Source organism: Clupea harengus, chromosome 25, assembly GCF_900700415.2.
Source record: "Clupea harengus chromosome 25, Ch_v2.0.2, whole genome shotgun sequence".
Classification (NCBI taxonomy): domain Eukaryota; kingdom Metazoa; phylum Chordata; class Actinopteri; order Clupeiformes; family Clupeidae; genus Clupea; species Clupea harengus.
In genome coordinates, this window is record NC_045176.1 from 4844702 (window position 1) to 4858809 (window position 14108).

General features: G+C 42.8%; 1 protein-coding gene across 1 annotated transcript in view; it reads left to right on the forward strand.

The window, feature by feature from the left end:
* Nucleotides 1-1169: 1169 nt before the first annotated feature.
* st18 (ST18 C2H2C-type zinc finger transcription factor) overlaps nucleotides 1170-14108 on the forward strand; it is a 43850-nt gene continuing 30911 nt past the window's right edge. The window contains exon 1 of the mRNA XM_042703694.1: nucleotides 1170-2156. Within this exon, the coding sequence (XP_042559628.1) occupies nucleotides 2030-2156 (127 nt within the window). The 5' untranslated portion in view covers nucleotides 1170-2029. The remainder of the gene's footprint in view (nucleotides 2157-14108) is intronic.

Consider the following 14108-nt stretch of genomic DNA (forward strand, 5'->3'; position numbering starts at 1 on the left):
AGCGGGAGGGAGGCCGCCTGACGTCACGGCAACGACATGGGGCTTTTGTCATAAGCCACGGCAGTCGTGCCCTTCAAGTCGCACACACTCTCTCTCTCCCCCATAACACACACACACACACACATATATGTGTGTATACACTCGTGTCACACATATACACGCATACGCGGTTGACATAGACACATTTATTTGAGGCCTGTCTAATGTGGCAGCTCGGGAGGGCTGCAGTGGCCTGCTGGGAGGAATTACACCTAATTAATCAAATAATTGCCTGGGCTGCTGCGTCCCCCCTTTAGTCACTGCAAAAAGAGAAAAAAAATCACTTCCAGGTCTCCGGGTTTCAGAGATACATCACCGTCCCCTCCCTCCGTCAGCCATCGAGACAAATCATTTCCCTTCAGTACACATCTCAAGCGATCGCCACAGACGATAAGACGAGGGGAGAGAAATAAATAGATTAGTTAGCAGGAAAAATTATGTTATCAGTAGGGCCTTTCATTTAGGTGTGTGCTTTTTTTTTTTTTTGTAGGGAGGGTTGTTTCCGTAGCAATAAAGTCAGAGACATTGAAACTGGTCTGTTGAGCCATTGTTATCGTCCCTGGCCATCTGCTGCTGAGGACTGACATTCCCTCTCATTTGCATGAGGACTGATATGGGTTTGGGTGGGGGTGGAGGGCTTGTGTGTGTGTGTGTGTGTGTGTGTGTGTGTGTGTGTGTGTGTGTGTGTGTGTGTGTGTGTGTGTGTGTGTGTGTGTGTGTGTGTGTGTGTGTGTGTGTGTGTGTGTGTGTGTGTGTGCGTGTATGTTGAGTCGAGGGGGGGTGTAGCTTGGAAGGGCATATGCCCTGCACCCATGACAACAATGGTAGTGAAAGTTTCAGAGGCTTGGAGAAAAAAAAAAAAAAGAAGATAAATCATAGTAACATGTGGGTGGAGGGACAGAGAAACCTGTGTGTGTGTGTCTCTCTCTGCCTCTCTCTATCTGTGTGTGTGTGTGTGTGTGTGTGTGTGTGTTTGGTTACGTTCATTCACAACCTCTGTGTCCTCTCTATTTGTATGTTTTGCGGATGTGGAGTGGAGTGGAGGAAAGACCGAGCGTGTGTGTGTGTGTGTGTGTGTGTGCGCGTTTGTGTGCGCGTGTGTGTGTTTGTGCGTGCGCATGTGTGTGTGTGTGTGTGTGTGTGTGTGTAGTGGTGGTGATGGGGGGGGGTGCTGTTGATGTGCAAATGTGCATCATATTGAAGCGCCCTGAATAGGGAGGTGTGACGTAAAAAGGGCCAAGAACGCAGGTGCTTATCTCTGGGCTGTCAAAGGCACAGTGTGTCATATTCCTGGGGACTACCTTTCAAAAACACACACAGCTCCAGCTGAAGGCTTCAAGAGACGGAGAGCACAGGAAAATCTAAATCAAAACTTTCAGGATCATTGAAGTAGGTCTGTGATTTTTTTTTCTTCCCCTTTTTCTTTTTTTTTTTGTTACAGTCGTTGTGTCATTTGTGATCATTTCTTTGACACTGTTATCATAGCAAAGTGAATGTTCAGGGAGAGACCTCTGGTTCGGGAGGGTTTTTTCCTTCTGAACAATAAAGCTTTTTTTAAAGAGTGTATTTTAAGAGTTGTGCATATTCAAAGTTGCGCAAAGCAGCATCTAGATTTCTTTGACCTTCTTGCTTTTATGTTCGCACAATGTGAATACGCTTGACCTAATGCTCTAATTTAACTCTATTTTCCTTCAACTAAATGGACACAAAGTGCAGGGCTACGTAGGCTTGAAATATATTTGTTTTGTTGTTGTTTGGCCGGTGGGCTGCTTGCTTGAATACTCTGCTGCTCTCGTCACAGACGCTGTTTCGTAAAAAGAGTTCAGCTTCTCTCCAGGTTTTAGACGGTAAAAGAGGAGATTAAATGGCTCAAACTGTTTTTTTAAGAAGCATGACCTATTTTTGATCATCCAGATAACATTAGATGCCGTCTACCTAAATTAAACCCACTGGCGTTTATGGAGGGTATAAGCTTGTCTTAGAGGAACACATGTTAGCATTGTGTGTGTGCACAAAGCATAGACAGGTTGTGCCAGGCTTGGACGGCGGCGACAGCTGTACACATGGAACTATCGAGCCTGTATTCATTCAAACTTTGATTCAATTTCAGAGAGAAGGTCTGTTTAAATCTGTTTATTTTTGTGTCGCTCGTTTCGGGTTATTTCATTATAATTGAATGTGTTGTCTGGATCCTGGCTGTCTGTGGCGTGTTGACTTTTAGAATGGGTGTTTAGTCAAATGAATACCGTGATTTAAACTTGACTGTGATTTGTTTCTGTATTCATAGATAAACTTTCAAACATTTAAATTAAGGATTGGGGCTCGTTTAAAAATGAAAGTTTAAAAGTTCAGGCTTAATAATCGCTGACTTTATACATCTAATAATCTGCACTTAACTTTAGGATGGGCTCAAGTCAATATCACCATAAGGCAACTTACAGTTTGAACGATTTCACAAAATGATCATTCCAAAACTTCTCTGAAATCCCTGAAAATGTGTTGTTGACAACAATTGACAACAATCACAACATGTTATTCCTGAAATTTTAGTTCGAACAATTTAGGCAAAAAGAAATAAATTACCAGTAATCAATTTTACTTTAAAAAAAACAGCTTGAAAGAAAAAAGAACAACTCTAAAACCAAAAGTGTCTAAAACCAAATGGGTTTCCTTTTTTTTATGAAGGGAAATGACAGAGAAGGCACAGAGGTGTCTGACAAAAAAAATTCTTGTTTTTAGGTATTTGAATAAGCAAGCAAATTCTATTTGAGTGAATTAGTGGATCTGCTGGCCTAGTCCTCCTTCAGTCTAGCGGGGGAGACAAGAGACGTAGACAGGTGGACGTGGATTGCCACCCTGAAAGCCATGGCTCTTGGGGAGGGGGGGTAAGCAGTACTAGGGGAGTAAAAGAGCATAATACACATGGAAATAGCCCAGTGCAAATAGCCATAATTGCCAATAGGAGGAAAAGGCAGTCTCTCGGGCATATACATTCAAACAGTGAACTATAAAGCCCTGTGAGATATAAGCAGACGTTTAATGGCTTTGAAAGAGGGCGCAGGGACGCTGGGGCATTAGGCATTCTTTTGATGCTCTCGTAATTCCACACAAGCAACAGGGAGATGACAGAATACTACTGCATTGTGCTAATGAGCAAACAGGCATCTCTTCCTCCCTTTTTCCAGCTGTCCCCCCCCACCACACTCCCACTCGCTAGTTTTTGTAACCGTGTTAAGATGTTTCGCTCAGTAGTGATATACAGCACAGCTGACTGTGGGGTTGCCTTCTCCCTCCATGTGCGTGCTAGGCCCAGGAACTGTCCATGGTACTGTTGCATAGCAGGCCTGGTGCAATCCAAAGTCAGATAGGGCTTTATTTTTTTTACCTGGAGGGTTTGCTGGTTTAAATGCGAAAGCGAAGACACTTTGTTTAAACAGTGTCAGTCATTTTGCGCCTCAGGTTGCCGGTGCCCTTTGCCCTTTGGGTGTTTGCTAAGGATAAAGAGTTCGGAGAACAACTCAGAGAGAACAGGCAGCGGCTGGCATCCTGCGCTCAACATTCTGGGTTTAAATATGTTTAAACATGTAGAAGATGAGCTTTAGGGAATCACAGGGGTAAGGGGGAAAAAAAGGAAATATGTCCAGTGATATGTCTATGTGTGTTGATTTGCCAGTGCGTGTAGTGTATGTAGCGCTTACACTTCTTTTTCATGCAAACTTCACCCCAGTTAATCCAGGAAAATGAATTATGTGGATTTAATTCAACAAGGTTTCAGAAATGTTCCATCTGCTGCCGAGCAGCTGGTGAAGGGATAAATGCAATTAATTACTTAACTTTTGAACAGTAGTCCAGAACAACACTGTTGATAGAGTGTGATTGGGAAATGGATTTGAAATTATGATTCAACCGCGTAGCTAGTCCACATTTCCACGTCCAGACAACAGACTACTGCCCATTACTTTAGCTTGAGGTGACTTCTGTTTTTTTTTTTTTTTCTGTTCACTTTTGTGGTGTAAAACTCTGTTTCACAAATTGAGATGTATTGTGCTGGTCATCATTTCTAACATATATAATGATCATTTCCAGATACACCCTTCTAAATGTCGCCATCAATTTGGAGAAGGTGAACTTTGTGCATTATCTCTGAGTTGAAGGGTGAGATGGGGCGACAGTGGTACAGTGGTAGAGAAGTCGTTTAGTAATCAGAAGGTTGCTAGTTCGATTCCCTGTTGAAGCGTCCTTGAGCAAGACACTGAACCCCTAATTGCTCCTGATGTGCAGTGTGCCATCAGTGTAAATGTAAAATGTGTATACATTGTAAGTCGCACATATGTAAGTCGCTTTGGATAAAAGCGTCTGCTAAATGACTAAATGTAAATGTAAATGTAGATGGCCAGTTTCCATGTAGACCACCTGTCCTATCTTGGAATGAGTATGATCAGATGATCTTCAGTAGATATTTGATCTTGACAAAAAGCAATATTTTCATGCCTTGTCCTTGCCACTGAAATAAGCATAGCCGGCAGGATAACTGATCCCTTTTTCACGTTTAATTTGACACAGACCTCACCACACCATTAAATGGTTCAGAGGAAGAAAGGTGGCATCTCGATAGCATCAGAAAATCAAAAAAAAATGTGTAACATCCAAACACGGTGGCCATCACATCAGACTCAAACAGACCACACCTACCACAAATAAGAGATCAGTAAAACCAAAATAGAAATAAAAATAAAAAGAAGTTACCCGATATAAGTTTTATTTGCCCGAGATCAAGAGGCAAGCAGCCATGTTTCTAATTAAAATTACATGGGCTTTGTCCACACTATTTTCCCCCTGAATATATTTCAGCATTTACCTTGATTGTAATGTTACCTCATTGGCTGCGGTTTTGTTTGTTGGCCTAACTATAAAGGATCTGCCTGTACCCTTGTGGGCTGGGAAGAATTAGGATTTATGAATTTATTTCCTCTGTTGTATTGTTTAAACAGCTTTGGTTTAGTTTTGATCCCTTCCTCTTGCCTTTGAGGCTGTTCCACGGTGTCAGCTGTTGACTGATAGTAAGAGAACTGCCTCCCAGTGTGAATGAAAGAAAAGTAGCGGTTGGTAAACACTGATAAGGGATAAATAGAGAGCGGTCAGGCAGAGATAGTTCTGTGGGAGCCCAGATTGTGTGCGGTCTGCTAAAATGAGATTCTGTGCCTGTCCTTTTTATTCTTCTTCTTCCCACCCCCACCCCCCCACCACACACACACACACACACCACCCCACACCAACCACCCCCCACCCCTCCACACACACACACACACACACACACACGGATTGCGTTTGTCTGGAAAATCTCCAGTGACCTCGCTCGGCAAGTCCCAGGCTGTGGGATTCTTTGTGTGTGTGTGTGTGTGTGTGTGTCTGTGTGTGTGTGTGTGTGTGTGTGTGTGTGTGTGTATGTGTGTGTGTGTGTGTGTGTGTGTGTGTGTGTGTGTGTTGTTTTGTTTTCTAACAAGGGTCAAGTTGGCCAGTAGACATGTCCCTGATGCATATGGACAGCTGTCACTGCTGCAAGTGCTTACAATAATTCATTTTTCATGGAATTACAGGACTCTTACCACAAATCCAACATGAGGGACCAGGGACAAGAAACACAACTGTGTTCAGCATTATCTTAAAATGTTCAGCTTTTGTGCTCAGTAGCTTGTGTTGTCCCAAGACTATACTGAGAAATCATTCTTTTCTCTTAAAATCTTCAGCTTTTGTGCTCAGTAGCTTGTGTTGTCCCAAGACCATACTGAGATCTCATTCTTTTCTCTCAATTTATTTAATTAATTTTTAAATGATTTCTTTTTTTTTTTTTTTTAGCAATACTCATTTGGAGACGTTACTCTTAAAAACTTTAAGGAAGACTACGCTAGCCATGAAAAGTCATTCGTTTATTCAAATAGAGGTCCTTCATAAACAACACAAGGTCCTTCATAAACAAGACAAGACACCTATCTTTATCTATAGGTTTGTCCCATACTTTGATTCATCAGATATGCACCCTTTTATCCATCTATACATCCATTCACCCTTTAGTCAGTCCATATGATCCCCAATTCACACATCCATCTATACATCCATCCATTGACCAGTCCCTCTTTGCACTCATCCATTCACCCACCTATCATCCATTAATCCATCCATCCCACCAGCATAAGTCCATTTAGTGTCATCAGTCCATCCGTTTGCTCTGATCCATCAGTCCTTCACACAGGTACCTCTCCTCTCCTCTCCTCTGCTATCTACCTCTGCTGTCTACACTCCTCTGGGTTGGGTCACCGTGGGGCCACCGTACACCATACCACATAAATGTGGATTTCTACCTTTGGCTCATCACATGTCAACTATATTCACCATTTCCCCCACTTGCCTGACAACACACACACACACAACCTAGCTTTTTAAAATGTCCAACTGTATTCCACAGAAGTCCTTGCATGTGTGAGTCTGTTGGGGCTTAGCTATTGATTTCTTCCCCCCAGGTATTTGTATACATCTTTTATTTGATAAAAAAAAAAGAAAAAAAAAGACCTCCGGAGGTCTTACCTTCGGGGTCACCTAGTGGTATATATATTTACACCGAAGAAATAAATCTGCCCATTGTGCCTCGGCTGCTAATGAGATTGGTCGTTAAGCGAATGACACAAAGGCTAGAGAGAGGAAGGGAGAGAAGAAAAAAAAGAGAGAGAGCCAAAGCGCCGCTCGGCGGAGCATCAGAGTGTCCCCCCCCCCCGCACACCACTCGCTGTACGACAGCCACACGCTGGACTAACCTATCCCATCTCTGTTCCGCACCTCCTCCATGTCACTATGAAAGGGAAAACAAAGGCTGAGAGGGACATGGTAAGTCAGGCTCGCACCACCAACCCTGCCCTGTACGGAGACACAAATGGTGTCCATGCGCTTCTTCTTCTTTCTGGGCTTTTTGGCAGCGCAGAGAGAGAGGAGAGTGGGTGAGATGTAGAGAGTGCGGAGCGAGAGAGCGAGAGAGAGAGAGAGAGAGAGGCAGGCTTCGCCGGGGCTAATAGAGTTGTGATCTAACAGACACACAGATTCAGGACAGGTTAGCGCGCAGCCGTCTGGAAGCTCTTACTCTGCGCTGCGCTGAGCTGAGCTGCTTTAAGAGTGCAGTGGGTTCTGAAAGTAGGACTCCGAGTGCCCTATGGTACATTAGGGTTTGCCTGAGCTCCTGTCTGCTTCACTTCACTTATTCTGTGTGTGTCTGCTACCCTTCAGCTCTCTTGTTGGCTCCTTTAGATTATTTTAACAGGGTTTAATATGCTGCTGTAATCTTGTGCTTCAACATGTCTTTTTTTTTTTGTCTTTTTCTTGACGTGGAATTTTGTTTGAAGACATACAAACATACATGTTTTTTTGGGGGGAGTTTTTGTTGTTGTTGTTGTTGTTTAAATGGTCTGAAGGATAGGTCTACACACAACTCTTTTCGTTCGGGTCCTAGTCATGTATGTCAAAACACTGGCTCACAGCTGCTCTTCAGAGAAAGTCTCTCGATGGTTTAGGGATTATGTTTTGGGATGTTGATTGTTTAAAAATGACCTTATTATTTCTGAAATAATTAAGATGATGGTTGTGGTGGTTCCATATCAGTTTGGTGTGTGAATGTATATTTAATCCACAAACTCGTCTGGCTAATCTGTGATTAAAGTAAATGGAATTGAAAATTAATTTTAACAAGCATGCCAGAATTGCTAATTGATTATAAAATGTATTTTTCCCCTTCATTTGAAAGTTTGCATGACGGTTTGCATGAAGTGAAAAATAAAATGAAATATGAGGTTGTCATCATAAACGATGCATTTTATTCTGCATCTGTTAAATGTGGCAAACTGCAAAAAAAATAATTGTGAACGTACTTGTTTAAAAATACATCATACGTAGCAAAAAAAATGGATGGAATGTTTGCGGAAGTCCATCTTTTTTATTAAACGCTGGAGTTGAGTCAACTTTACGTTTTGTTAAAGATTATTCATTTTATTGATGCACATAATCATAATCATCCACCATCTGCTGAGCTGGCAAGCTTGGTTCAAACTCATCATACAGCCCTGCTAACCTTTTAAGTACAAAATAGTGGGGCTTAACCATGTCATCCCAGAAGTCTGTGTGTGTGTGTGTGTGTGTGTGTGTGTGTGTGTGTGTGTGTGTGTGTGTGTGTGTGTGTGTGTGTGTGTTTGTGTGTGTGTGTGTGTGTGGACATTGAAAAATGGAGTGCTAGTAGATCCATCTTTCATTATTATTCTGATAGCAGCAAATCAGGCAATCATCTTCAGTATTGAGTGACTCTGTACTATAAAGATGTGGATATACAAAGTGTTTATTTCACTGACAACATGATACTAAAAGATATAATGTGTTTACTCGTTCCAAAGTGGTCTGTTGACAAAAACATGCATGTATCACTATGGTTATCTGCCTACCATTGCCCACAGATTTTCACCATGCAAATCAGCTTGGTTTTCTGACATTAGCCATTTGGAGAGTTCAATGAAACGTGCATACAAGAATTTGAGTTTTCACATATCACTTCTTTTTTTTTGGAATAATGATTACTGTATAAAGGTTCAAAATCTGTTACACCCCCTTGAGAAAAACACACACACACACACATTTTAGCGGTTCACAGAAATCAGAATTTGCCATTAGTTTCGTCTTTAATGCATAAAATATTTATGCACAACTCATTCCAAACAAAGCTTATTCGGACAGGGAATTCATATGCCAGAGGTAAATCCGAGTTAACACGGATTTATACTGGCATGAGTTAAAGGACTAGAGTTGGTAATCCAGGTAGCCAGGGGATTTTGCCACACACTGGCAAAAATCACTTAAAACTCCCTGAACGTTCTAAGCCAGAGTATCCAGTGAGCTTCTGAATCTTCCTGAGTTGAGGACTACCAAAGATAAATATGCTGAACTGTGCACACATGTGTTTGTGTTCGCACTAAGTAGCTTGCCTGCTTTTTTTTTGTGTTCTCTGAATTTTGAGAATGTGCACTTACATTTGTCTGTGTGTGTGTGTGTGTGTGTGTGTGTGTGTGTGTGTGTGTGTGTGTGTGTGTGTGTGTGTGTGTGTGTGTGTGTGTGTGTGTGTGTGTGTGTGTGTGTGTGTGTGTGTGTGTGTGTCTGTCAGCCACCCCCTTTGTACAGTATCAGTATTAGCGAGCCTGACTTTTCAGATCCCATGCTTCTCAGGATCACAACAGATTAGTATTAGTATTGCTTCTTAACAAAGCCATCCTCATTTGGAAACGGTTTGGGGTTGTTTTTTTTTTTTTTTGACAAATTTTACTCCCCAATATGTGAACCAGTCAGTCCTCAGCATATGCCCGCCTAAGGGTCATTTCGGTCCGGGCTAAGACAGCTATTTCATCTCGATTTTGCAGCCTAGATTTAGTAAGGACACTGGTCAGTGTGATCCTAAAAGCATTTCTTTCTCCTGTATGGAGAGGCTGGGCACACAGAGCAGAGCAGAGCAGTGGAGGGCCGAGTGTGTGTGGAAGCTGGAGAAGCCAGGATGAAGTGGACTTGTTTAATGACATGAACAGCTGACTCATTAGGGGGGAGCAGTGAAAGGTAATTAACCCTGGGAAAAGTACAGCTGCCATGCGAGCTGTTCATTTCAGTGCAATCTGATTAGGAATTTGTGTTTAGAGCGTGCGTCCCTTTTTCAAATCCCATCCATGATAAACTTTTCCCTTTTTGTATGTGCCTCCCCCCCCCCCCCCCTCCTTTTTACCCAGAGGCCTTAAAGGACAGGAGACCTGCCTTTTGTGTTGGGGGGATTTAGCTCAAGCGGTAACCACGTTTCTCTAAAATTGCCAACCACCTGGTCGCATTCATGCACCCTCTCTGTTGAAAAGCCTTCCCCCGGCAGAGACAATGGCCGGGATCAGGCTGTGGTGATCGCAGAAAACAGCCGTACAACTTCCCCCTCCCCGCTAGCACCTGGCCCTCAGTGTGTGTCTCGTTTCAACGCCATGCAGCTCAACAGCCCTTTGTGGGGGCCGAGACCGCATTTTAGGCTTTTGTATTTACCTTGTGTCTAATGCTCACATTGCTGTTTATCGGTGTTGGTCACCGAATCCTTGTATTAAATTCCAGGTCACATTGAACATCGCGAAAGAAGATACAGTTGTTGGTCATCACAACATTTCAGCAGTTTTTTTTTATATGTTGTTTTCACCACCTGTGGTGAACAGATTTTTTTGTTGTTTTTCTAAGTAGGGGCTGTTTACTAATTTACTGAACAGTATAGCATTCAGTATTATTATTTATTGAATAGTACACATACATTTTTCATTATCTTTGAATTTATATTCCTCTCCATGTAAATTCTTTATGCACTAGTTGGAATTCCAGTAGATTTTTATCTAAAACACATTTGGTCCACCAACAATAAATTGGAGCTTTGGACGGAAATTGATCATCAAAAAGTGACATGCTGCTTTAAGGACGTCTTCAAAAGCGAAGGGATGCTGACACTGGACTCACATCAGTGAGGCGAGGCGGATCGTACCTCCGATGGCAAATAGGACACTCCAGACTTTTCCGAGGTCTGTTGCAGTAGAGGGCCCGCGTGGCAGGAGATCTTCATTTTTAAGGAAGAAACTCGGGAGTGACTTTTGGAAACGCGACAGAAATCCGCCTAAAATCACCTCGTCGAAAGGTGTCAGCGACGGTTTGTTTCATGTCGTCCCCAGTTACCGCGGCCAATGACAAGTTTCCCCTGTAGTGGTGCCATCATCACAGATTATTGGGCCGACGGTTGCCAGGCGAGCTTATAATTGTGTATTAAGAATTCTGGGCGCAATTTTTCCCTTTATTGAAGTGTCTATGTCTTGGGAAAAGCGATAAAAAGACAGGCCCCCTTGTAAAATGACCAATTTGGCTGGGCATGCAAACACTTTGCTTGGCGTCCACAGTCGCAGCTGACTTCTGTACTAGAAATCACAGTTGTCTTCAAGGGTTCTTCCCCATATCTCTCTGATCCCAGCACCCCATAGAGAGGCAAGATTTGAGCTTTTTTTTTTTTTTTCTCCTTCTGGAAACTGAAAGTGAATGGGCACACATTGATTTATTAGCGTCCATGCATGGACTCAGCCATGACATCTGCTGTAATATAGTTTTACTGATATGTCTGGTGAGCATGTTAAATAGTGTGATATGGAAACTTGGAGAGCCCTCCATACAAGTGCTTTTTTTTTTTGTTAGGGCACATCTGTTTTGGATAAAATCCGTTTTGATTACTGTTTTGCTGGTAATTGTCTTTTTTTGTCAGAAAAATAAACTGCTTGTTACTTATTATATCCTCCTGGGAACCAAGACAAATTAACAGAATAGCTCAAAAGAGTAGGAGGGTATGCATGGAAAATAAATGTGTCCTACAGAAAGGGGTTCTCAGGAGGTTACACATCATGCACAGACCTCAGATGTATGTACAGAGAGTCCACATAAATGCATGTATCTTACGGCAAATAGAAAGCTGTGAAATATGGCTGGTGTTGACGTCCTTATAAAACATACATCATCAGGTTTGTCTCTCTGACAAACGTCCCTCAGTAAAGTGTACAACAAAACTGTGGACCCATGAGGTCACCCTGCCCTCCGCCCTCTCCGCATGTACACTGTCTTTGAGCTGGAAGTCTGGCGTCCAGCTGCCTTCTCTTTAGGCAGGGGATATCTGATAAGGCACTACACCGCCTGACTGCCCTGAGAATAGAAAATCCTTTCAGGAAAAAATGTGTTTATTAAACTAGTCTGATCTGGGGCTGGGGTGGTGGTGGTGGTGGTGGTTGTTCTTGTCATGAATTCATTTGCATGTCAATGAAAGGTGCTGAAAGCACTTGCGTATTCTTTAACATTACATACTGTGGCATATTCAATTTGGCACTATTCACATGCTTCGTATCAAAGCACCGTTTCGGAGTGTGCTAGTGGGAGACTTTGGTTTTGTTTGTTTGTTTGCTTCACACACTTGTGTTTTGATCCAAAGGCTATGAAGACAAAAAAAGCCCTTTTCCTGTGTTTCATGTACAATTACAACCTTTTTTTTCTGCCATACATTTGGACATTCATTACAGGGGAGATATGAAAGTAAACGCTGCTATCTCTTACCGTTTTCCACTTTATTATGCAGAACTAGGAAACACTTAGCATGTAAAATTAATGCGGAAATTATTCCCGAGGTAAACTATAAACACAGAAGTTACCCCTGCGCGTTCTGCCTCAATCCCTCCCGCCCCGCCCCCCGCCCCCCCCCACTCCTCTCTCTCTCTCTCTCTTTCTCCCTCTCTCTCTTTCTCCCCTCCTTCCTCTAGATCAGAGTGTAATTGCCAGTAATCAGGTCTGTTTGCTGCTGATAAAACCACTCTGAATGCGAGGAACCCTCTTTGTGTGATGACTCAATTATGCCAGAAGTGCCTCATCAAACCTGGGCCATCAGCTGCTTTAATAAATAAGGAGGCAAACTTGCTGCCGGCGCATTATGATTCCATTCATTCCATAATTAAATCCATTCCCGTTTTAACCCTTTCTGGGAAGGGGAGGGGAGGACGGAGACAAAACAACAAGCAGGGAGATGCTGGGAGTGACCTTGTATTGAGCCCCCCATGCACAGAGCCATAACTCACACTGATACAGCCAAAGAAAGGTTAAAAAAAAAGGGAAGGCGCTATTGAGGAAGGGGATGCATATCAGTGGTGATAGGGGCTCAAGGTCTTTATATATTTATTGTCTTTTATTACACAAATACATAGCGACACACACACACACACCCACACACACGCACACACACGCCTACATGAAAACACAAACACACAGGTTTATTCTGTAATTACACTGGGTATGTAATCTAATCATAACAGTCATTCACTAGTACGCCAAGTGGGCATTTTAAAAACTAATTTAATGTAATTTCATTTTTGTTTTGGCCAAGCACCTTCTTGAGGACCATGTAAACAATCGAATTAATTTCATGGATCTCAAATTCAAGCAGAAATATCAGACATCAACAGTGTCTGATGTCTGTGTCCTTGTGAAATCTAAATTTAAAAACTGAAAGTGATGAAGGAAATATTTGTATATATTGTCAGTGATTTGAAATATACATGATTTGAAAAACACGTGATTTATATAGCTTCTTTCAAATTATGTCACAAGAATGAGGACCATGGTTACACTCCACAGCCAAGACAGCTCACAGATGCAAAGTCACAATCCAAAAAAACGTCTTTCTTCAAATTGTCCTGTAACATTTTAAATATCAGTGTACGATTTGAATGCCCTAAGCGGCTATTTGCATTTTGCCTGAGAGTGCTGAGGAAGAATGGCCACCGGTGTGGTGGTGGAGCCTGGTGGGTGTCTATAGCCGTGGGAGTTGGCCTGTCTCTGCCCCTGTCTCGGCCCCGTGATGAGGGAGACAGCAGATGGGGCCAGGCCAGGGAGCGACCGCCGCAGACAGCTAGCAACCTGATTACATCCAAACTAGCAGCATCAGGGGGACCCCTGCTTTTCCCCTGAGGAGCCTGGGGGACTAGCACATTAGCAAAGCACTCTTTGGAGAACGGAGGAGTACAGAGAGAGAGAGAGAGAGAGAGAGAAAGAGAGAGAGAAAGAGAGAGAGAGAGAGATCAAATTATGATTCAGCAGATGACAATCCAGGGTTCAAATTGTCTTTCGTCTTTTTTCTTATGCTAATGAGATCCCCCCTCCTCCCTCTCCTCCTCCTTTTCTTACCCCTTCCTGTGATTTTAGCTCTAGATCCGTGTGTGTGTGTGTGTGTGTGTGTGTGTGTGTGTGTGTGTGTGTGTGTGTAGGAACGGGTTGCTTTGCACACTGGCTATAATTAAGAGAATGTTGTATCAGGGCGTGTATTTGTGTGTCTGTGTGTGTTTGTTTGTGTGTGTGTGTGTGTGTGTGTGTGTGTGTGTGTTTGTTTGTGTGTGTGTGTGTGTGTGTGTGTGTGTGTGTGTGTGTGTGTGTGTGTGTGTGTGTGTGTGTGTGTGTGTGTGTGT